Genomic DNA, 25,569 nt, shown 5'->3' with positions numbered 1-25,569 from the left:
CCCAGAGTAATCTTATTTAAAGATACCCATGGGTTTTTTGTTACCTGGTGGTTACCCAAGGCTGTTTGCGGTCTGGCCTAACTAGTCCCCCAGCCTCATTCCTATCCCTCCTCTGGATTTCACTCACAACTAAATTTGTACCTGCTTGTGTTTTAGTCAGTCAGGAAATATCTATTACATAGACACTGTGCTGGGTTAGGGATTAAGTCAGTGAGTACCCCTGCATTCATGGTGCTTATAGTCTGGTAAGGAAGACAGACATGAAACAAATAATTGCCTCTCAAATAACAAAAGTATTATGCTCATATCTTTGCTTCTGTGGTTGTAGCCATTTCCTCTTCCTGGTGTTCTAGCACTCTGGTCACTTCTCCATTGCTGTATCTGTTGTATTGTTTATGATGGTCTGTGGTTCTTTCCTTCTCAGCCCACTGTCTTATTTTGTAGTAGGCACTTAACACATTATCCCACTTAATTCTCAGAACAACTCTGTAAGGTTAGTCATCCCACCCTGTTTTATAGATGAAGGAAACTGAGGGTCAGAGGGGTTAGATGACTTTTAAATGACTTCCCATCAATGACATAGCCTGGATATGGAAGAGCGAAGGGTTGGAACCCAGATGTGTCTGACTTTCAATCTTGCATTTTTAATACTGTATGGTACAGCCATAAGAAATTACCCTCCTGTGTGTGTAGAAGCAGTGGTGTGATCTGCTCTACTCCCTCCTCATTCCTAGGATCTTCTGAAAAATAGGCAGTGCTTCATGAATTCTTCATGATAATTCTCTCGTTATATACTGATTTTAGTATTTGTACTTCCAGTGTGAGTGCAAACGGTAAAATCATTCAGAGGGAAAGAAACTTAAAGTATGTTTAGGAGCAGTTTCTTTCCTTGTGTAGGATTTGAGCTCAGCCTTCAAAATATTGTGCTAAATTTGAATCCTCAACTGGGAAAAGGAGAAATACAAAGTCAGGGGCCATTTATGAGCTTTTAGCAACAGGAACAGGCAGTGCTACCCAGGAAGATGAAATTCTCTTCACCTTCATTTGGCAAATAACCAAATTCAGAAATTTGGTTAGTAAACATTGGGTGGAAGGGTAAAATGAATAAGTGAATGAACAAAGCTGTGGATTGGAGTCGCTGCTTGGGGCTTCCTTCTGGACCATTCTCATGCCCTAGGACAGACTGTGCTGGGCTCTGACTTGTTGGAGGACCAATGAGAGGAACAACGAAGTTAGAGCAGGCTGTTGGACTGACCTGCTGGAATCGGAGGCTGACTGCCAGGCAGGGGCGTTGGAGGGGCCCACCCTCCCACACACTTGGGCTTGTGAGTCTTCCTGAAGGGATCATCCTCCAGGGGCCTCTGTAGTTCTGAGCTAAGGCTAAGAGTCCAGAGCAGAGCCATGACTGAATAAGATCACAGTTTTCTCTTGCTCCGATTACAAGCAGCTTATCTGCATTTCACTGTTGTGGCTCTTCATAGGCTCAGGGGGAAAAAAATAAAGGAAAATCTCATCTGTTCCTGTGTACTTTTCAGAGGGTCGATGAGTGGATGGCGAAGGAAGGCCTCTTAGATCCAAACGTCAAGTCAATTTTTGTCACCTGTGGAGACTGGGACTTAAAAGTCATGTGAGTATGAGAAGGGCTCCTTTGTTGCCAGGGCTTGGACTCTGTGGGGCCAGGTCTTGCCTGTCAGAGGTGTAAGTGTCTAAGCCTGCAGGACAGCTGGGGCAGGGATTTCTGGGTCTTTGGGGCTACTAGGGATGGAGAAGGGCTGGGAGTCCTGCTTTCTGTCTTTCTGGAACAGGGTGGGGTTGAGTCAAGGGCTCTACCTAGACTGCTGTTTTTGGGGCCTTCCTGCCTTTGCCAAGTCTCGTTCCTCATGACAGCCCTTCTAATTGCTGGGCTGCACATGATCCCTAGAAGGAAAGTGTTAAAGAGGTGTTGCCTGGCATGGTGGCACACATCTAAATCCTAGCTATGATCCCAGCTACTGAGGCAGGAAGATCATAAATTTAAGGCCAGCTTCAACAACTTGGTCAGACCCTGTCTCAAAATAAACTCAAAAGGACTGGGGATTTAGCTCAGTGGTAGAGTGCTTGCCTAGCATGTGGAGGCCCTGGGTTTAAAACCTAGTACTACACGCATGCAAAAAGAGGGTCTTGAAAAAATTTTTTACCAAATATATAGTATTTAGTATTCTAAGAGCTCTAGAAGTAGTAGTGCATTTACCAGTTCTATGAAATAGGTACTAATCTTATTTCTGTTTTATAACTGAGAGCATTAAGCACAGAGAGGTTAAGTAACTTGACAAGGACACACACAGCCAGGATTAAAACCCAGTCAACTTGGCTCCAGTGTCCTTGCCCTTAACTGTTATACTATGCCACCCTTTTATCTTCCATGTAAGACCCTGGTGATCTAATTGAGAGCCTAGTGGTAGGATAAGACGGCTGCTTCTAGGAAGCTGCCCATGTCACCAGCCTCTACTTTTCTTCTTTGTCCCCACTGCGTTTTCTCCTTTGTCTCCTGATCATGCCCCAGTTATAGACAAAAACTGGTTTCTTTTCTGGGTTGACACTTCTGCATCTTTTCTGTCCTCATGGATACCTGGCTTCAGACAGCCCCCAGGGGAACTGATGGAGGGGTGGAGGTGGTGGGGGCACTGTTTGCTGAGGATTGATAGAATCGATATCTTTATGTTCTTTGTCACTGAAGACAGCAGCAAGCATTCTGTGTGTGTGTGTGTGTGTGTGTGTGAGAGAGAGAGAGAGAGAGAGAGAGAGCGAGCGCACACTCTTGAGCATAAGGTGGATATTGGTGGGGGGTGGGCAGTAGTGGCTCTGGTATGACATTTTCTACTTAAACAGGCACCATTTCTCACCAAGGTCCTTTTTATGCCTTTTGGACACTGGAAATTGAGGTGGAGTTAATGCACCACGATGGGTGTCAAGCCTGTATTGTACTCCAACTCCACAGTGGAGGAAGAACAAAGCCTAGAACACATCAGCACACACACATTTCACCTGCCACACCCTTTTGGTTGTGTGTACACACTGACTGCACACCTCTATATGTGCTCCAGGGTGTCTCCCCACCCTTCCACATGGCACTCATTTGTCAGAAGAATTATACTGGCTGGGGTTGAAGCAGTTATGAATCAGAGGAAGAGGTCATGGAGAAGGGGTGGAGGAGAAGACCGTTGTTCTTGTTGGTGGTGCCCTGGGTAACTGTGAACCCTTGACAGGTTTAATGTGGGGCTCTGAAGCCCAGGAGAAGCTACACAGGGCAGGACAGGATCAGGCTGCTACCCAGTATTCTAGAGCTTATGTGGGACAGGAGGAAAGTACTTTGGCCTGGTCCAGAGATCCAGTTATTCCAAATAGCTTCATCAGAACTCCTCCCACCCTTCCATTGTTTTTCTCTTTGGCATGTTCATCTTCAAAGGCCCACATTTCAGAATTTTTCGTCATTCAGGGAATGGTGTGTACGTATGAAAACTTATTGTGCATAAGGCTGGAGACCATCTATCTGGCTGGGCCTCCCAAGCTTGGACTTGGCCTCCCCATGAGATAGAGAGTTTCAGAGGGGTTGTCATCTTTGGGTCTGGCATGTTCTTGCCTGGAGCTCTAGTCTAGCCCTCAAGCCCTGCATGCACTGCAGCACAGTGTGTCCAGAACAGATGTTGGTGACTGAGGACATTGCTCTGTATCCTCACAAGAAATGAGGTAATTGAAAACTTGGATTGGGTGGTGGAATCCAAGCATATATGAAGGGAAACCAGATTATTAAGAGCATATAACCTTTCCTCATTTGGTCTTCCTGACCACTGCCTCTGGTAGGAGGTCATGTCTACCTTTTATTCATGAAGCAAACAAAACAAAACCCTCCTGAGGCTAAAAGAGTTAAAGACTTGTACCTAAACAGAATTGAATTCTAAGTTGGCATAGTTTCCATAAGAGGTGGGTAGGGTGGACTTTGATGCTGATTTGGGTTTAGATGGAGAAGGCCAGTGAGGCTCTGGGGAAGAGTGTGCAGGAGGAAGCAGGTGGCGGGGTGGGAGGAGGGCTCTGTGACTGCCTTTTAGAAGCAGGACTCCGTACCACTGCTGGGAAGGCTCTTAATTAAATGTGTAACAAAATAAAAACAGCCAGAGAGGAAACTTAAGTAGTGTAGCGTGACAGTGCACAGCTTATCGGTGTTCCCGGAACCTCTCGTCAGTTGCTCTCGGCAGAGCCATCACCTTTTTGTTCGCCTGGTAAAGGCTGCTGATGAGCCTGACAAGGGTGGTGTTAAATTGACACTCACAAGTTGTTAGTCTGTGGCTTACTTCTTATTTTGACATCCATTTCCAGATTTAACTAAGTCTAAGGAACTCAGCAAATATTTTCATTTCACACTCTAGTATTCTGGAAGCATGGCTCCTTCTCATCGCTGCCCTTACCCCCATCCCCCCAAAGCAGCTTCACATCACTTTTGTTGGAAAGAGGCTGATTAGTGCAGCACTGAGAAATGGGAACTGAAGTGGCAGCAGAAATCCCACTGGAGAAAAGAAATCTGCTCCCATCCTGACAAAATCATTTTGTGTCCATCTTTTGTCAAAGCCCGATGAGCGGATACTCCGGGTTTATAGGGCTTTGATGCTATAGCCACAGATCCCTGCTAGGCAGGTTTAAATTTAGTGGGTACAGGTTTAATTTTCTTTAAAGAGTTGATCTTTAAAGAAGAATATGGATTTGGCTTTCAACCACCTTCTGTACCTATCCTACCTTTCCTTTGCTTTACTTGGTTTCTACGGCTCTCATGAAGTTTAGTGTTGTTTCTCTGCTTACCAAGGTAGGGGATGTCCCTTTCAGGGGGGGCCCATCTTTGGTGTGGTGGTTGGGTAGGTCTAGTAGAGAGAGGAGTGGTGTTTCCCCAGGTGCCCACTTGAGGAACTTGGGCTTTAACCTGTTGCTTGAAGATCAGGTTCGCCAGCTGAAAAGCACCACATGACTGAGAAGCTAGACCAGATGCTTTCTGGGTGGGCTGTTGGTCTGAGGAAGAGGGCAAGATTGGAGGAGGTGAGATTGGCTGGAGGGAGGCCCTGGCCCTGGATGCAGCCTGAGAGTGGGCCCTTCTGGAGAGATTCAGGGTAATTTGATACTGTGCTCTGATGAAGGAGGGATGTGGCCTGCTCAGAGTTCAGTGGCTCCTTCTCTAGGCTCCGCTAAGCTTTAGAACAGGAAGTTCTCCTCTCATATGTAGGTGCTGGGCTGGCATGGGCTTCAGTTCTTTGCCTGCCTTCCTGGCCTGGCATACCACACCTCTCTGCCTGTGCTCTGCTGAGGTGGGCCTGGAGCACTTCAGATTTTACAAAGTCTGAAGATGGAAATATGCTTGCCCAGAGTACATTACTTGCTGCTGGTGTAGGGAGCATGTGCTCAGCAGGGATGACAAGGTTCCCAAGCTGTGGTAGCCCAGACCATTGAAGACCCAAACGGGGTAGACCCACACACCTGCAAACCCCTGTTTGTGGGGTGGTGATTGTCCTGGGAATGTAGAAAGTGACTGAAACAGTGGTCCAGGGACATACTGGCTCTGGGGTCAACCTGGGTCCTCTTGGCATCATTCAACGAAATTAACCATTTAATCTTTTTGAATGTTTTTTATCTTTTCTTTGTGTCTTCTGATTCTCTGTCTTCTCCTCAGTGTTGGTGTTCTTTAAATATTGGTGATGCTTTTATCTCTGTCTTAGCTGTTTTTTTCTTTGATTCTACACACCTGCCCTTACCAAAGTGGTCTTATCTTTTGCCATAGCTTCAGCTATCTTCTGTATGCTGAAGTTGTCTAATTTTTTTTCCTCAAGTGAGATATGAGAACTAACATGGCAACTGAGATCCTGTTGGAGAAAAGAAATCTGCTCCATCTGCTGCTTCAGCTCCAAGCCTGCATATCCAGCTGCTTCTCCTACATCTTTACCTCAGTGGTCACAGGTCCCTTAAGCTCTCCTGCTACTTTCTCCCCAGAGAGTGTCCTCCAACATTCCCTCAAATAATGACTGGTACCGTCTACTCGGCTATCATGTCAGATACCAGAGAATCATCCTTTCTCTAGTCACAACCAGTTAATTGCCAAATTCTGTTGATTGCCTCCTAGAGGTTTCTGGAATTAATTCCCTTCTTTCCATTCCCACTGCCACCACCCTAGTTAACATGATCAGATTCTTGAATTACTACCAAGGCCTTCTAACTAATCTCTTTGACTCCAGTCTTACTGCTTCTATTCCCTTCCCGCAATTGCTGCAGATTATGTCACACCTCAGCTTAACCCCTGTCCAGGCTCAGGCTCACCTTTACCCTCAAGCTCAAGTTCACACTGTTTGTTGAGAGCTTCAAGGCTCCTACTTACTTCTCTAATCACATCCCTCAGTACTTTCTATGCACTTTGCACCCCTCCATCCATCCCTTGAAGACACTCTAGCTGGCCATTTCCCAGTAGCTTTCTCTCGGTGCCTTCCTTTTTGTTCTTAGAGCCCATGTAATTTATTCATGCATAAAATTTGTTGTAGCTGCCTTCACTTGTCTTTCTCTCTCACTAGACTATGAGCAGTGTTGTAATACTAGGACAAGGCTTAACTAGGTGTTCAGTATATATTTGTTGAATTATTATTTATTTTTTGGTGGTGCTGGAGTTTATATACAGAGCCTTGCACATGCTAAACAACATCTACTACTGAGCTACACTCTCAGCCTCAGTATTTGTTAAATGAAGGATAATTAAGTAATAAAGTAGTTCTGTGGAATCGTGTTCAGGAATAATGACTGTGAATTGATGATAGATGCAGGGAACATTCATTGCTATTGTATAGGACAAGTGGAACAGAAGGGGACAACTCGGGTTTTACTGGTCTAGCTTGTATGTGAATTAGAGAACTAAGCTGTTAATGTCAGGAAGCCCCCGGATTTTTCACTGCCAGCCTTGTGTTGAACCCATCATGGTGGGTTAGGCTTAGATGAGGGAAGAGGAGCCTGATCCTGGGCACAGCGCTAAGTGCTTTCTCTGAGAGATTTGTGCCTTTGGAGTTGGAATTCCTTGAATGAGTTAACCTCAGAGTATAAAGATAGTGTTTATTGAGCACTTATTACACATGTGGAGCCCTATTGTGCCATTTATACATGGTATGTCTTTTAGTCCTTACAACAATTCTGTGAAATAAGTCTTTATGACACTTTTTTTTTTTTTATCAAAGGAAGAAACGATGGCCCAGAAAGGTAAGTAATTTACCTAGGGCACACAGCCTGTTTGGGATTGGGCACGGCAGGGATTTGAGCCTAGACATTCTGACTCTAGAACTGTGTCAGTCCACATTTGCTTCTGTCCTTCTTTGCCCATGGCTTTGTGATCTGGTGGGAATGTCCTTCTGCCTTTCCTTGTTTGCACTGAGTGTTAGAACCTTGGGTGCTCTCTGATGCCTGAGACTGGATTCTTGGTCTGATGTTAGAGGAGGTTTTGATATGAGGGCATGATTGGCCAGGAAATGTGGTGGGGATTATTTGGGCCTGCCTTGGCTACAAATTAATACATCTTCAGACTGTTTTAAGGAAACTACAGCCAAATTTGGAAGCACTCAGGGCATCTCATGGTGCCACTGATCTTACAAGATCCTTGCCCTTTGCCCATGAGAGTGCCAATTGGTCCCAGCACTGAGCTACATCACCTTTGATTAGCAGCCTGCTGGGGGAAGGGGCTGGTTTTAGTACTCCCTGCCATTCCTGACTTGTCTCATTTCCCGTTACTTTTATCTGTCACTGCAAGCACTTGGGCTCCCCTCCTGAACTAATTAAGTTTGCATGTGTTTAGACACATTGCCAAATAGGGCTTAGCAAAGCGGAACTGAGCTACATCTCTTTCTGAGTAGAAGGAAGGGTATATGAACATTCCTCCAAAAGGGCCAGGGAGAAGGGTGGGTGACATGCAGTGAGTGCACACGTAGATGATAGACACCTGCCCTGATCCTTCTAGGGGGGACAACAGTCATGCAAAGCAACCTTCTAATTGACAGAAACATCTTCCAGTGCTCTTAGTGAATTGGGCATTCTGAGGGACTGAAAATGGAAAGAGGGCAGGTTCTGAAGTGTGTTTTTTCTTCCCCTCTACAAGTAAAATTGAAAGTCAAGTTTAGAGTAATCTGTATAAGGAGTGTGTAGGGCTGTGTCCTGTTTTTTGCCACCTCAGTCCACCTAGCTTCTAGACTTATAGCCACCTACATGGTGAGCAGAGTGCAGGGTGGTCTTCTTTCTGAGTCTGTAGGAAGTACATTGGAAACTGGGACAAATGAAGGCCCAGTTCCCCCTGTTCAGTATCCTGTGACCCCTGTGAGAAGGGGCCAGGGAGAGTAGTGTAGCCCAGATTCTCCCCACCCTGGAGGTGGGATTCAGGTTGACGGATCACCATAGTGAGGTGACTACTGACAGCATGTTTTTGTGGCAGGCTGATGCCTGTCTTTACCCTACTGCTGGCTGGCCCGAGTTCTGAGATGCCTGTGGCAGAACTTACTCAGGTCCTATCCAGAGAGCAGATATGAGGGCGAGCTGTGTTGTGAATTACCTTCTCTGAGGTAAGGGGTGAGGGTATTGCTTGCTACAGAAGGCAGAACATCCAGCTAGAGATCATGGTCAAGGCCTAAGTATGTTAGAAATAAGGCCACTGGGTCAGCTTTCTAGTCAGAAAGACTCTTGGGCAAGATCTCTCAGAGTCAGCCCTGGCTTCCAATGCAAATGCAGTGTGTGGGGGCAGGAGGAGGACATTCTGGAAGTTGTATAGGAATTCTGGGCGTTAGCATTGAAGTCTATGCTCAGAGAGAACAGGAACCAGACCTTCTGCCCTCCCTTTGGTTTCCCTAGAGCCCTCTAGTCAGCAGAGGTGCATTGGGTTAGGCCCAAGAAGGCGGCTTGAGTTGATGGGGTCATGTTTCAGCTGCAGCTAATCCAAGTCCCTCGATATAAATCTCTCCCCGCTGCCTCTTCCTCCCTCCCATCCCCAACCCACAGACAGGGAAATGAATCCTGGCCCTCACCCTGAATACATCATGGCAGGCTTGCCTCTAATGAGAGAGGGCCATTCATTGTGGGGTGAAGCTCCCTGCAGAGCCTGGGATGCCATTAATTAAAGAAGAGCCACCTGAAGCCAGTCGTGCGGTGCAGCCTGCCACGCTCAGATGGAGTGGTGGTGGGGTAGCCTCGTTAGCCTGACAGCTCCTTGGGCTGAGTTCCTGGGCCTGGGAGAGTGAGGGGTGCCCCCACCTCTGCCTAAGAGCTCAGATGCCCCTGGGGCCTGCCTACTGACAAACATCTGAAAGCCCCTCCTGCATGTCCTGGGGCCTGGAATTGGAAGTAAAGGGGCTCCTGATTGTGGGCTTGTTGGGGGTTATTTCCCATAAGTGGGCCCTGGGGCAGAAGAGGAGGTTTCTGTGGAACCAGAGCAGGCTCCTAGTTCCCAGCTGTTGCTCCTTCAGCAACACTCTTCCATGTGGTCCTGGCACTGCTAGTCCACAGGCATCTTACTACGACCTTCGCTCAGAGCATTTGTTTGGGGTACTTGGTCTGTCCTGGAAGGACTTTGTGCCTGGAGGGGGACTGGGGGAGAAACTATTGTCAGGTCAACAAGCACCCTTCCCCCAGTAGAAAGAGCTTCTGGTGCTCCATTTTCTGGTACTTCTAGGCTGAAGGGTAGGACTCCAGTGGCAGCCTAATCTCACTCTAATCCCCCCTTGGAACTTGCAGAGGGTTTAAATCATTGAAGTAATTTTACAAAGTCCTGAATGGAAGTTGCCCAGTTAAAACTGATTAAAGATAAAGATGTTTGCTCTGTGACTGGTCAGGCTGTGAGGTGTTTAGGGCAGTGACAGCCTCGCCTTTTGCTACAGAGCCAGCCGAATAGTTCTTTACTGCTTAATTTATCCAGAAGCAAGGGCTGCTGCCTAGGGTCTGGCCCTAGGATTTGATCTGTGGCGCTCCCTTTGACCATCTATGAGGGTCTTATCACTTCTTCCTTGCTGTCAGGAAGGGCTAGATGCTCTGAGAACTTTGCCTTAGCCCAGAGTTGGACAAGCTCAGCCAGTCTTTACCTGGCTTATCAGGAAGACAAATTGGATCCTATGTCTGTGGCTCTTCAGGGTACTCTCTAGAAGTCTGGTTGTATGCTCTGTAGCAGAATCTGATAGACAGGCTACTTCAGAGGACCTTTGAACCAACTGGGAGCATAGCTGGACTGTATGATCCATCTCTCTCCCTAGAGCTTACCTGGCGTGCAGTAGCATGCACATCAAGACACCACCACTTAGGCCCAAGACTTGGACTGGACTCCTTTTTATTGTTGTTGTTGTTGTTTGTTTTTATTGTTTGGTTGTTTGGATTTATTTTATTGGTTTTTAAGACAGTGTCACACTGTGTTGCTCAGGCAGGTCTTGAACTTGTAGGCCCAAGTAATTCCCCAGCTTCAGCCTCTGGAGTAACTGACTGGGACTACAGGCATGTGCCACCATGCTCAGCTGTTTCCTCAGTATTTTGAACATTTTTAAAAATCTTTCCACATCTTGGCTGTTTGCTTGGGTCCATCTGTTCTCTGTCAAATAGAGCGGGAACGCTGGATGGTCTTGTCTCCTAATCTTTAAGGAAAAAAACCTCTGGAGCTCCTAGGATTACCTGTGTGAGAGATATTTTTATCTCCTGTGTGAGATATTTTTTAGATCAGTTTTTTAAAACTCTTTTTGTAACTTTTGAGCATCAGCTTCTGTTTTTGTTTTGTTTGGGTCTTTAAAAAATCAAGTATGAAGTGGGTATAGTATGGTACATTTTATGTATTTGTATAAAGTGTATGGTATGATAAATTTGTATACAGATATACACCTGAATCACTACCGTCCTGATCAAGATCAATAACGTTTACCAAGGGGAATAAAGGGAAGGGAGAGGAGATGGGAATAAGAAAGCAGAATGAATCAGATATAAACTTTCCTATGTTCATATAGGATACACGACTAGTGTAAATCCACGTCATGTACAACCACAAGAATGGAAGTCATACTCCATGTATGTATATGTCAAAATACATTCTACTGTTATGCAAAACCAAAAAGAACAAATTTTAAAAAAAGAACCTTTACTATCATCTCAAAGTTTTTTTGTGCCCCTTCTCAGTTGTAATGCTTTCCCTTTCCAGGTGGCCATTAGTTCTGATTTCTGTTATTTCTGGTTTTGCCTATTCTTAACTTTAATAGAAATAGAATCATACAAGATGTTCTTTTGTGTTTGACTTCTTTTGCACGAAATAAGGTACAAGTGGTCAATCCTTGTGGTTGTATGTATCTGTAGGTTAGCCCTTTTATTGCTGTGTAGTATGATAGCATAGTTGAATAATACAGTAATCCATTGTATTATTATAGTGCACTTTATTTAGCTTTTGAAACCCCTCTCTTCTTTAGTTGTTCAATGCATGTTTGTTGAATGAGCATGTGAATGTTCAGTTTGACGTGGGAATCTCCCTAAACCTATTGGTTTGTCCAAGCACCACTAATTCTTTCATAAATCTCAGTTCCAATCCTCAGTCTTATGGTTTTCCCTGTCTGTTCTGGAACCTGTCCTGGCCACCCTCTTCTCTGAGATCCTGTGCTAGGGAAAGGCTGATCCTAGACCTGTGGGGAGTGAGTGGCCCTTGAGCCACACTGGCTCATTTATTTTTTTCAGCAGATGTGTGTTGATACATGCTACAGCACTGTTCTAGGTATTGAGGATACAGCAATGAATAGAGAGGGCAAACCTCTCTAATATTCTGCCTTTATGGAGGGTGCATTCTGCTGCATGCAACTGGCACTGTTCTCTGCTTTGGGGACCCTGGTACCAGAAGAATCATGGTCTTGTCCAGGCTCTTCTGTCAGGTGGTGGGGGTTCCATAGGAGCTGTGTGGCAGTGATCCTGCCCAGGTGGCAAGGGTCTTCTGTATGTTTGTGGGCTTTCATCTTTCTTTTTTTTCCTGTGGTGGTGTAGCTGTTGCTGCTACGGCAGCTGTTACTTCTTGGCAGTGAAAGGGTTTCTTAGTATTGGTGCTTCCCTTCCACTATCCTGGAGTCTTGATTCCCTCTGTGAGAGGAGGGAATTAATCTTCAACTTTCCATGTCTGTAAGGTGAGTGACCTCTGTTTTGTCAGTGCTTGCCAATCTGTCCTCTAATTCCCAGCCAGGGTAATGAAGACATTACTTTGTTCTAAAGCAAACCACTAGTACTCCTGTGCAGATCCTGGGCGGATCCAGGCCCTGGAAAGACAGGTCAGCTCTGTGGGTTATTCCTTACAGATGTGCAGGCACATGGAGGCTAGAAGGATTTTGGCACCTGAGCCACTTGCTCCTGAAGAGTGGTTGGTGTATTCAAGAAGGGAAGATGCTCACGCATCATAATCTCCCTAACACCTTCATGCCAAAAGGCCAGCTGCTTCAGTTTGGTCTGAATTAAGCTCCTTTTGCCAGCTTCCTAAGAGCACATGAGAGGCCACAAACATCCCAGTGAGGAAGAAGAGTCAGAGAGCAGGGGTCTTGGGAGTTAAAGGCCAGTGAACACAAGGCTTCAACTGGAATGGTAGCCCTTGCATGAGTGATATTTAGACTCAGGGACTTAGCTTTCTAGGGCTTTGGGAAGGATAGGATAAATTCTCAGTGTCCCTGGCTAAAGGGTGACACGACTCAGACTTGATAGTTCTGTAAAACTGTTTCTTCCAAAGCCTGTGAGGATGTTGGTTTGGGGAAGAAAGCCAGCCAGCCCAGAGAATTCCGGGAGCCTGACAGGCCTTTTTCTCTGCAATTCTTTCTTGCAGGCAGCCCGAGGCAGCCTGTCTCTTTGTTAACAGAGTGACAGCAATGTGACACCATGGAAATAATTACTAACAAATCACGGTGCTGACTGCAAACAGCTCTCTGTCTTCAGAGGCATGTCAGGGTGCATTAGAGCAGGACTGGAAGAGCAGCACATGCAGGGGCTGAGGCAAAGCCTGCACTCACACACGCTCCTCTCTCCCCTGCCTGACCCCTTTCTGTGATGTCTGACTTTGTTGCTCTTGGCCTTCTCCCATTAGGTCAGCCAAGGGTCACCTGAAGTCAGCAAGTGGCATGTGGCTGGTGTGATTTCCTCTGGGCAGGTAGCCAGGACTCTCATCTTTTCTAAGGAGGACCTGAATAGTGATGAGATCCAGGAGGTTTTCCACTGGGTGGCCCCCAAAAGTTGGAAGGATACTCTGTTTCTCTGATTTACTCTCTTTGACAATTCAGACCAGCTTCACCTGCCAACAGTTTGGGGTTTGAGAATAAGTTTCTGCTTTTAGCTGGACCCAGAGTGTGAGGGAGGCCCTGTGTCTGTGGTGGCTCAGCTCCCTGCACCACCAGCCCTCGTTTCTTCTTCAGTTGCCACAGTCAATTTTTGGTAAGTCGACTTTGTCCATTCCCTCTTGGTTAGCAGAGTGATTGCTCTGACTCTCAGGGCTGTAAATAATGTTTCTGGTGTGTGTAGCTGGAGGCAGCCGTGTGAGGTAGGGGAAGGAGGAGCTGTGCTGAGATGGCTTCCTCGCCCACCCCCTCCCCTCTCATACAATATTTATCCAGGGATGGGAGTCAGATGCAGCGACCTCAGGGGTCACCCAGTTAAATAGCTTCTGAACCTCCCTGCATTCTAATTGCTGCAGTTGTCCTTTGCTCTGGAGACTTCTCCTCCCCATTGTCTGCTGAGGCACACACTAATGGCTGTCCTCCCTGGCCCTGCTGGGAGGCAAGGGGGGTTGCTGGGGAGGAGAGGGCTCATTGCTACCTTCCTTTCCCCAGGGATAAAGGAATCTAGGGCCTATTAACAAGTGGCTATAGCTAGAAGGAGAGCAATCTCCTGCCCCAACTCCAAACCTGACTGGAGAAGGAGGTCTATGCAGTGGGTCTGGTTGTTGGGGCCAAGGGACTTCACCCACTCTAGTCCTATAGCCTGAATTGTAGAAATTGTGACTCCTCTATAGGCTGACCAAACCAGAGGATAGACCTTGATTATTCAGCTGATGAACATCATCCTGTGTTCCCATGGTCACACATTTAGGGTCTGGAAGCTTCTTAGTGATATATCCTGTTGGAAAATGCTGCATATTGCCAAAGATTGGTCAAATGCAAGGTCTACTTGGTCCCTTGGAGGGAATTAGATGATTGATCATGGTAGCAGGTATGTCCCCATTTGTTGATTTAAGGGTGGCATGTTGCCCCACATCTTCACTAGAACCTTCTTGTAAGTGTTAGTTACTTTCCACTGCAGCTCTTTTTTCCTAAGGAATACTGTAGGTGCAGATTATGGTATTCTGGAGGGCATAGCATTCAGCAGTGGCCTAAAGTTAGCCTCTTTGAGAGTTGCTTTGAGTCCAGTAAATTTTGTGCTGAGGACGATAGGGACCAAGTGATCAGGACAGGAAGACCAGCACGTGCATAACTAATTATAGGGTAAGGTAGACTATGAAAACATTATAAAGAAGACAGACAAATGCTGTGAGAACCCAGAGGAGCACCATAGACAGAATGGGTAGTATCTTTTAGCAGTGAACTTTTTTTTTTAAACAAAATATTGAATAATGCCCCAAATGAGCCATTCTGGTTGGAGCCAAGATAAAGTCCTGTCTCTTCTTCCTCCCCGGTCCATGAAACCTCCTGATGTCCCTCCTGAGAACGCTGAGCTCCATGGAGCATAGTTTTAAAACCACTGACCTGATCTGATAATGGTAGTGCCAGGAGGGTGACTCCATATAGGCTGACTCTTTATATATCTTGAAGGAGTCGGGGGACTGGAATCAGGGCAGAAGAGACCAGCCAGATGGTGAAAGGAAACAGATGTGTCCTTGAGTGTATTGGAGCAGAGGTCAGACTGCATCTCAGAGTGTGAGCACTAGAAGGGTGCCTCTCTGTGGCACCTCCAGAGGGCATTGTAGGCCAAGTGTAGGACCAAGATGGCCACAGGCCAGATGGAGACTGTAGTAGGAAAAGCAAATGTCTTAGAGACAACTTAAATTACTAAGGAGTCTTGGTTTTCTTGGCCAAAAAGAGAATGTCCAGTGTCCTTGAAGCTTCCCATCACCTGCTCAGCCTCCTTTCCCCTACCGCCACTCCTGGCTGGGGCTTCTACCTTAATATCTGGGAAAGAGCTCTGGCCTCGTGGCAGCTCTAGCACTTTTCACATAACAAGTGGACACTGTGCCCTTCCCTGGAAGAGTTGCCATGCAAAGGACATGGAGAGGTGCTTGTCTCATCGTTTCCCTAGACAAGGGCTGCAAGATACAATTTACAGGGTTTCATGAGTATTCGTGGCACTGGGCGAGATATAAGTTATATTTTTCCACAGGGTGTTTGTGGCACTTGTATGCTTCATATGGGCTCTGTGGAGGAGAATGGGAGTAGAGGTAGTTGGCAGGTAGATTAAAAGCCATGAAGCAACGTGGTACTAACACACACACACACACACACACACACACACACACACACACACACACACACACACACACACACACACACACACACACCCTCTTTTGGAGACTTTGAGCAACTGTTTGGCACTAGAGATTTGAGGTTGGTTTTCCTCGGGAGGACCAGCATTCTGGCCTAAGGGGCATCCCTCTGCACCCGCTTGTGTTCTGGTTTCTTTTGGGAACTCTCCAGAGCAGCATGTCTGGGAACATTTCCAGCTGTGCCGCCAGACCCAGACGCAGGTGACGGCCTTTTGTCTGTACCTTAGGGAAACCAAGAGGAAATTAAATGTCATTTGCCCCCTGCACAGCAGATCGCTGCCAGATCAGACACTGCTGATCAGAGTTGTACAGAGGGCACCCGAGGGAAGGTTTATGCTACATCCGTGTCCTCTGAGCTGTGGAGACTCCCAGGTGATGGCCTGGCTCACTCCCAGGGCTTTGCCCGACTGAGTTCACCCTGGCCTGGAGCCCAGCCCAGTGCTACATGGCAGCTGTGGCCCATGCCAGGCAAGAGAGGCATGTGTACCAGTGGAAGGGAGTGGAGAGACAGGGCAGGGCATGGCACTAGGACACACAGGAGACAGTGAGATAACTGGCCTTCAACAGAGAAGCTGAGTGGAAAGAGCAGGACCTTTCAAATTACAAAAAATCTGAGCTGAAGTTCTAGCTCCACTACTGACTAATTGTAGGATCTTGAAAAAGTCGTATTACCACTCTTAACCTCCATCAGTAAAATTATAAGCATCTCCGTCTCCGTCTCCTGACATCTGTGGGGAAATAACTTCCTGTGGAGCTAGCTGAAGTTGCTGTTAAGTGGGGTGGGTGGTAGTCTGACTAGAAGACCACAGCTGGTCACCTCTCACTTTCTAGGACCCTTCCTTCTTTTTCTTATCCTCTTAACCATCCTAAGGCCTTTATGAGATAACTGCAGGTGGTGGTGGTTAGGCAGAGTGGAAAACTTGCCAGAGATCACCCATTCTCACTTGGACTCAGCCAGCTCTTTCCAGCCTCCCCTTCCTGTGTGGGAGGACAAGGGGGCTTGCCCCAACCTCCCCTTCCCTTGAAGTCCTGGGTGGGCCATAGTTCTCAGTTCCACGATGACATATATTAAAAGGGCTTTGGGAAAAGATGTTTTAATACTTTGAGAGTTCTCCTTAGAAACCCCCCACCCCACCCCCACCTCACCCCCCATCTGAAGCATGGCTGCTGGTGGTGAAATTCATTAGTGTTCCCTGACAGGCAGTGGCGACAGAGGCGCTCGCTGTCTGCTTCCCGCTCCCTCGCTCTCGTGCTCCTGCTTCACGCACACTGATATTTAAAGCTGATGGGCTGCTTATAGACTTCTTGTGCCATGACAAGTTTGGGGAGGGGGTGGGGGAGAAAGAGACAGACAAGGAGCCAGCTGTCATGCTGGTATTTCAAACAGTACTCTCTCCTGACCCTTTGCAGGCTCCAGCAAGTGTATCATTTTTCTGAAGCCTGTGGTTGGAATTGTAACCTGCAGCCATCCCAGAGGATGGGGGCAAGCATGGGGGTAAAATGGGCTGAGAAGTTGGCAGTGCATTCCTCAGGGCCACAGGCAGGCAGAGAAGAGTGGATGGACAGAGTGTGCATACATGCATGTGCACTTGCTTGAGCAGAGGGAATTGAAACTGAGTCTCTGTAAGTGCTTTAGGACATTGCTCTCCCATCACCAGAAATGAGATGGCCCTTTCTCAGTAATCTCTCCCAGCGTGATCATTATGTTTATGCTATGGTTATCTTCTGAATTGATCTTGAAGCCTCTGAACATAGGAATCAGTTTTGACTAGCCTCTACCTTGAGGTTCTGGGTCTTGAAGGTAATCTTAAAAATGTGTGTGGTCAAGTTGAGGTAGAAGGTTCTCTCATTTTGTGTCCAGAATGGGGTCTTGACTTTTGTTCCTTGGTATTTGTATGCTGATTCTTTGGATTTGGATAATGAGTCCCAAGATACCCCCATGTCCATAACTCTTTTCCTCAACCCAAGCTTTTAGGAATTCATTTTTGTAGTTATTCAGTGATTCTAGAAATGTCTTTTATACCCAGGAAGTCTTCTCCAATACCCTTTTCCTGACTAAGGCACTGTCTTCTCAAAGCAGGTGTCCTGGAAGCATTTCCAAAGGCTATTGCAGTTTTGGTCTCAGATGATATCCTTCTAACCAGAACCCAACCCATTAATCCCCACTTATAAAGCATGTTTCCCTTGGCTGACTTCTTTAACTCTCACTGAGCAGGGCACAGATGTTACTTGTTCAAGGACATGTGATCATTTGACCAGTTGTGTCTTGGTGCATGGAGGGGTGGTTCTGGATGTGGGTTGAGCTGCAATCTCCACTGGTCCTACTGTAGGGGAGGTCACTGGTGAACAGGCCTGGTTCCTCTCCTCCCTGCTCTTTTAGCCTCATCAGTGCCATCAGTGCTGCTATTCAGGCATGGCAGAGTGTGTGTATGTCTTTCAGGAGGAGTTAGTCTTATAATACCCTGGACACCTTCTGTTGGAGAGTGGAGTGCGAATGATTTTTTGGACTGTAAATTCTCAGTGCATTTTTCCTCCCAGTAATGGGTACTGAACCCAGGGCCTTGGGCATGCTAGGCAAGTGCTCTAGCTCTTTTTATTGTTTATTTTGAGACTCAGTCTCACTAAGTTGCCCACGCTGACCTCAAACTTGGGATCTTCTTGCCTCAGCTTCCTGAGTTGCTGGGATTACAGGCATGAGTCACTATGCCCAGCAACTCAAGTGTATTCTTGATTGCCTTTGATGCAGTCGGCACCTATAACACATCCACAACTCCCCCTTCCCTCCACCCAATGCTACCTTGTACTCTGTCCTATTGCAAGCGGTTTCTGACTTGGGGTTGATGTCTTTGGGAAGCGCCTTTCTCTCTTTCTCCCTGTTCTTGCTGATTTCTACATTGGCTAAAATGACTGAGTGCCCCCGGCAGGCCCGTGCTATGTCTCCTGACATGGTGCATCTCGCAGGTGAAGTGGATACTAACCAGCTTTGATAAGTAGGAGGCTTGAGCATAAATTTTTTATACATCAGTAGCAGCCAAGTGAATGAATTCAATTATGAGTCTTCTTTCTCTCTACCCTCCTCCCTACAATGTGGTGGTTCAGAACCAAGACTAAGGAACCTGTTGAAATGAGAAACCCCTATTTCCTAGCTTGACCCCCTCACTAATTCGGGTTAAATTGCTGTGCTATTGCAGTGGTGACACATTGTGTCTGCCTCTGTTTGTATAAGAGGATGCAGTGGGGGAGGAAGGACCAATTTGTGCAGAGATAAAAGGTGTCACAGGCAGATAACTAACGTCCCAGCCTCGTGCCTGCTCTCATTGTTGCTCAATTTGCTCTGTGTGTAAGCCTAGCCTTCCCCTCTTTCTTTCTTCCCTCCCCTTGGTCATATTTTACTTCGATGCCACAGTGTAATGATGCCCTGCGTAGTGGGGGAGGAGATAGGTACCTCTGGCTGACAGCCCTTCCTGATAACCAAATTCCAACCCATCCATCACCAGCTACTCTCCTCAACTTGAGGAAAAGTGATCATGAAAGGCGGACTGTTCATCACCCGGGTCTGTTTATCTCCTTTGGGTGGGGAACGGAAACAGAGAGACAAAGAGCTGTGTTTCAAGCTAAGTGCTGCTCAGGCTGGGGTAGCTTGCATGTGCCAGACACAGACTCATGCCGCTCAGACTGCGGAGCTCTTACCTGATGGACTCCCAAACTAGGGTCCAGGGGGAATGGGACTTTTTTTGAGGCTTAGCCGTAGCACTTGGAGAGGAGCATAGAAAATTGTGGCAGTTCTGAGATGCAGAACAGCTGGCGACAATATTCTTTGGAAGTGTTTGTATTAGAATGAGCAAATATGGAAATGGACCCCAAGCACCTCATAGGTGTCCTCCTTGCAAGATCTTTTCTCCAGCTTCTCTCAGTCCTCTCCTTCATAAGGAATGGCCTTTGGTGCCTCCCTGGTCCACTCGTGACTTTGAGGCAGACAGAGCCTCTTCCCCACTCTTTGCTCTTCAACACCCGTTACATGTATATCATTGGCACACAATAATTTGCTCCTGCAGGTGAGCAGTGGGTGCACATCCTAAAGCTGTTGAGCACCAGGATTGACAGGCCACATCATTCGAAGATCCAGGTTCCACAGCCTTTCCTGAGAGGCCAAAGGGTTTGAAGGTGGCTCCAGAGTCTGCTTGGCCCCTCCTCTTTAAGAACTCAGGTCTACTAAAAGTGAGACTGACATGCATCTCCAAGTCAGAGTTGTCTCTTAAGTTTTGAAGAGAAAAAATCATGGAAGGAGTAATGTCCATGACCTCTTTCAGCTTGAGTCCCTGCTCTCTAACTGGACTTAGCTGTTGGGATCTGTCTGCCACTCTGTCAGACCTGCGTAGATGCTACTGGTCTCCCTACTCAAGCTGACTGCTCTCCCTCCAGCTCTGTTCACCTAATCTTCAAAGCCGAGCTCCTGCTTACAATGGCTCCACCTTGGCCATACCCATTAGCAGGGGGGCTGGGGGGGGTAGGGGGTGCCTTAATGAGCTACTCCCCTGCCTTGGCTGGCGCCGAGCTAGCCACACCTGTTTGCCATCAGGGCTGTCTGGACCCAGCCAGAGCAACTTGGTTGCAGGTGGTGGGGCTGAGTGAGGGGTGGGGTGGGAAGGCTGGGTTCCTTTTGCTTTGTGCCATATTCTTGTGAGGAGGGCACTTTCTCACACCCCTGTTCCCCTCATATTGTTCTCGTCTTTCTAAGCAGGGAAGGTCTCTCTGCTTTTTTGTTATACAAAAGTAAAAATAAGGGAACTTGGGAAGTATCCCATCTTTTTTAACTTCTCCTTGATGCAGAAGTGAGGAGCCAATCGGATGTCTTATAGTAGGGTTTGATATTCTCTTCTGATGACCCTGAGCAGCCAGTGTGATAAAAAACAGGGCCAAATGGTAAATGCCAAGGGCAGAGCCCCTTTCTGGCCCTAGGCCCCACAGTATTTGAAAAAACAATCAGGTCCCTTGGTTTAGAGTCCACAGGCAGGACTGGGGGGCCCTTCCTTAAAGGGGGCCCCTTGCATTCATGAAGCTGAAGGAAGTTTTGATTTTGTGGAAAAAAATCCCATTCCTTTTTATGGCCTGGACATAATTGGGTCTTTTCTATTGGCCATCAGTGATGTCATTCCGACCCTCGTAAAGAAGGGGAAATCACACCTGTGGACTTGCTGCATAAAATTTCATTGGGCAACAGTAATAAGCATGACCAGATGATATTTGGGCAGTTGGGGAGCTTTGTGCCCAGTGAATCCAGCTGCATGGAGACCTGGGCACCATAAACTTGCCTGCATATTCATGCCCACGGGCTAGTCCAGGGCCCACTGCCAGTGGCTTTTTCCTTGGAATCAGTATCTGGTGGGAACTTACAGCATTTAGAACCTTTGTGCTAGAGGGACTTTTGCCCTTTTCCTTTCCAAATTGGTGGAACTACGTATCCATTTGGTACCCACTGACTCTGGCCTTAGGCTACTAAGAACTTCAGTGAAGGTATGACTTTCATCAGTGACCACCTTACCTGCTTCTCTTAAGTCCCAGATTTCACCTCCCCAGGGACTGTCAGGAACTCTGAATGAATCTATAAAACTGGTGCCTGTGCATTCAGAAGCCTTAGATTTCATCTCTAGTTCTGCCCTTGGCTTTGTATGCTTGAACAAATTCTTTTTCTTCTCTGATCCTCAGTTTCCTCTTGTCTAGGGGATGACAACCACTGTAACCCACTTTGTTCACAGAGTTAATCTTTTGGTGCTAAGGTGGATTAGGGTTGTTTGATAGAGATATGTAGCTATCTTCTGGGAGTTCAAGTTCTGCTATTAGGCTCTATGTCTCTCATGAAGATGGGGCTGGCCTTGCTACATTTATAGTGTTTGTGTCTTGGAGTCACAGGGCTGGGACCATTTAGAGGACCATTCAACAACCTATCAGTGAATCTGCAAACTGCACACATACCTGCAAGTGACAAGAACCCCTGAGTGGGACTGATAGTCCCAAACCTTCCCGTGCTGCAGTCAGACATGGGGTACAGAATGGCAGTCAGCACTGCTGCTGAGCCATATTCAGATATGAATGAGTAGCCAGCATGACAGTCTGTCTGGTTCGTCCTCCATGTGGCCCCTCTGATGTAGGTCCTCCTCCCAGAGGAACAGGAAGGATCCTATTTGAGCTAGACCCTTCCTAACTAAGTGGAAATACCTACAGCTGTTGTCTTCCCTTAAAATCCTGTCAGATAGAGCACTAATCTCTAGAATCTATAAAGAACTCAAAAAACTCTACTCCAAGAATTCAAATAATCCAGTGGACAAATGGGCTAAGGAAATGAATAGACACTTCACAGAAGAAGATCTACAAGCAATCAACAAACATATGGAAAAACGTTCAATATCTCTAGTAATAAGAGAAATGCAAATCAAAACCACCCTAAGATTCCATCTCACCCCAATTAGAATGGCGATTATCAAGAATACGAGCAACAACAGGTGTTGGCGAGGATGTGGGGAAAAAGGTACACTCATACATTGCTGGTGGGGCTGCAAATTAGTGCAGCCACTCTGGAAAGCAGGATGGTGATTCCTTAGAAAACTTGGAATGGACCCTCCATTTGACCCAGCTATCCCACTCCTTGGCCTATACCCAAAGGACTTAAAATCAGCATACACCAGAGATACAGCCACATCAATATTCACAGCTGCTCAATTCACAATAGCCAGACTGTGGAACCAACCTAGATGTCCTTCAATTGATGAGTGGATGAAGAAACTGTGGTATATATACACAATGGAATATTACTCAGCCATAAAGAATGATAAAATTATGGCATTTGCAGGCAAATGGATGAAATTGGAGAATATCATGCTAAGTGAGATAAGCCAATCTCAAAAAGCCAAAGGACGAATGCTATCGCTAATAAGTGGATACTGACATAATGGGGGGAGGGAGGGGTTAGTGTTAGGGTTAGAGTTAGGGTTAGGGAGGGGGACAAGTATGGAGGAAGGAAGCACTGTATAGAGGGAAAAGAGGGGTGGGAGGGGTGGGGGGAAGGGAAAAAATAACAGAATGAATCAAACAACATTACTCTATGTAAATTTATGATTACACAAATGGTATGCCTTTACTCCATGTACAGAGAAACAACATGTATCCCATTTGTTTACAATAAAATAATAAAAAAGGGAAAAAAAAAAAATCCTGCTGACGAGAGAGTCCCTTGCCCCATAGGGCTAGCCAGAGCCAAATAGGACTTCTGGCCTGTGTCAACTATCAGGAGGTGCTGGGATTGGCTACGGAAAATAAGGTCGGGGATCTCTGCCACTTGTTGGTAGTGCCTGTGTGCTATTCCTACTTCTGGTAGCCCACTTCATTCCCAGACCTTAATGTGGTTTATCTAAAATAGCTGAGTTCTAAATTTAACATGGAAAAAACAAATAAGCCAGTTAATAAATGGCCAAATGGATTAAATAGATACTTATCAAAATAAGAAATATGAATGCCCAACAAATATATGAAAAAAAGTTCAATATCATTAGCAATTAGGAAAATACAAATCAAAACTATTCTGAGATTTCATCTCACTCCAGTCAGAGTGGCAGCCATTAAGAATACAAACAATAATAAATGCTGGAGAGGGTGTGGAGAAAAGGGAACACTTAATGGGGGGGAGGGAAGGGTTAGAGTGAGGGTTAGGGAGGGGGGCAAGTATGGAGGAAGGAACTACTGTAAAGAGGGGTGGGAGGGGTGGGGGGAAGGGAAAAAATAACAGAATGAATCAAACAACATTGCTCTATGTAAATTTATGATTACACAAATGGTATGCCTTTACGCCATGTACAAACAGAGAAACAACATGTATCCCATTTGTTTACAATAAAAAAAAAAAAAAAGAAAAGGGAACACTTTTACACTGTTGAAAGTAGCACTTGTACACTGTTGATGGGATTATAAATTAGGATAGCCTCCATGGAAATCAGTTTTTAGGCTCTTCAAAAGATCAGGAATGAAACCACCATATGACCAAGCTATACCACTCCTGGGTACAAAGCCTAAAAAATTAGTCATCATACTATAGCAATACATGCACACCCATGTTTATGGCAGCACAATTCACAATAGCAAAACTACAGAACCATCCTAGGTGTCCATTAACAGATGAATGGATAAAGAAAATGTGGTGGTATATACACCAATGGAGTTTTATTCAACCATAAAGAAAAATGAAATTAAGTCATTTGCAGGAAAATGGGTGCAACTTGAGACCATCATATAACAAAATAGGCCAACTCTGAAGACCAAGGGTCACATGTTTTCTGTTGTATATGGAAGGTAGAGAGGGTAAAGGACTAGAAAGGTGTTGGTTGGGGGAACTGAACAGACACTTCGCAGAAGAAGAAATCTGAATGGTCAACAAATATATGGAAAACGTTCAACATCACTAGCAATTAGAGAAATGTAAAATAAAAACTACACTGAGATTTCATCTCTAGTCAGGATGGCAATTATCAATAATATAAGTAACATGAAATGTTGGCAGGGATGTGGGGGAAAAGGTACACTCATAAATCACTGGTGGGACTGCAAATTGGTGCAACCATTCTGGAAAGCAGTGTGGAGATTCCTCAGAAAACTTGGAATGGACCTACCATTTGACCCAACTATCCCATTCCTCAGCATATACCCAAAGGACTTAAAATCAGCATACTATAGTGATGCAGCCACATCGATGTTTATAGCAGCTCAATTCACAACAGCTAAGCTATGGAACCAACCTAGGTGCCCTTCAATAGATGAATGGATAAAGAAAATGTGATACAAATACAAAATGGAATATTACTTAACCATAAAGAAGAATAAAATGATGGCATTTGCCAGTAAATGAATGGAACTGGAGGCTATCATGCTAAGTGAAATAAGCCAATCCCCCAAAACCAAAGACTGAATGTTCTCTCTGATACATGGATGCTGACTCATAATAGGCCAAGGGTTAGGCAGGAGGAGTGGATATTCACTGGATTGGATGGGGGGGGGGGGAGTGGAAATGGGAAAGACAGTAGAATGAATTGGATATAACTTTCCTATGTTCATATATGAATACATGACCCCAGTGTAACTGTATATCATGTACAACCATAAGAATGGGAAGTTATAGTCCACGTATGTGTGTCAAAATACATTCTCTGTCATGTAAAACTAAAAAGAACACATTTTTTTAAAAAATGAGAAAGAAAGGTATGTGTATGTGTAGTCTCATGAAGATCTAAGGGAGATTACTTGAGGAAAGGGACCAGGGGAAGGAGGTAGGAGGGAAGGAAAAGGGGAAATACTGTGGAATGATATTGGCCAAATTATACTGTGTAACAATAAATCCCACCATTATATACAACTGTTATGTACCAATAAAAAGTATGGGAAAAAAGTAAAATAGCTGAACTCAGCAAGCATTTTTCTCACACACCAAGGACAAGGAACTTAAGAGAAAGTTTGAAGGAAATAAAATTATTTGAAGTCAGATTTCAGATTTGCTTCTTAGGCAGCCACATTCTAGCTGTAAGGCTACTTCTCATCCTTAAAAACCTTACCTAATTTTCTCTTATCCTTGGTCCTTTGTCCCAAATGGGCACATCCTCTCTGGATATCCCCTTCTTCCTCTTGACCTCAGCCAGAAGTTCTCTTTCAGAAAACTGACTGGTTATGGTCAATATCACTGTGCCACCTGGATGTCTGAGATGATCCTGTTCCTCACATAAGATATTTTGGATCATATAAAAGTAAATCTTTACTATATTGCTTAAAATATGGAGGTCAACTTTCTGTTAGCATCTGTTGAGTATTTGAAGGATAATGGATGGAAGGCTAGATTGGTCTTGAAGTTTCTGGGTCAAACTTGTCTTATAACTAAATTATAAGTTTAAACCTTGAAAAAAGAGTTTGTATTTTTAGTCTCCATTTCTTGTGTCTTGCTCACTCCTCAACGCTTCGTAGGCTGCCTCTGCCTTGCCCCCCACCTG

The 25,569-nt window shown here is 45.8% G+C and overlaps 1 protein-coding gene across 11 annotated transcripts in view; it reads left to right on the top strand.

Annotated features, from left to right (window-relative positions):
• The window catches only part of ERI3 (ERI1 exoribonuclease family member 3), a 130,874-nt gene that overhangs the window by 42,167 nt on the left and 63,138 nt on the right, over positions 1-25,569 (top strand). For all 11 annotated transcript variants that reach the window (XM_079151961.1, XM_079151967.1, XM_079151960.1 and 8 more), the window contains one exon: positions 1,536-1,627. In XM_079151961.1, the coding sequence (XP_079008087.1) occupies positions 1,536-1,627 (92 nt within the window). The remainder of the gene's footprint in view (positions 1-1,535; positions 1,628-25,569) is intronic.

The sequence above is a fragment of the Sciurus vulgaris genome (assembly GCF_902686455.1).
Source record: "Sciurus vulgaris genome assembly, chromosome: 1".
Taxonomy (NCBI): domain Eukaryota; kingdom Metazoa; phylum Chordata; class Mammalia; order Rodentia; family Sciuridae; genus Sciurus; species Sciurus vulgaris.
The sequence above is the reverse complement of the archived record's forward strand: the minus strand, read 5'-3'. Positions and strand labels throughout refer to the sequence as shown.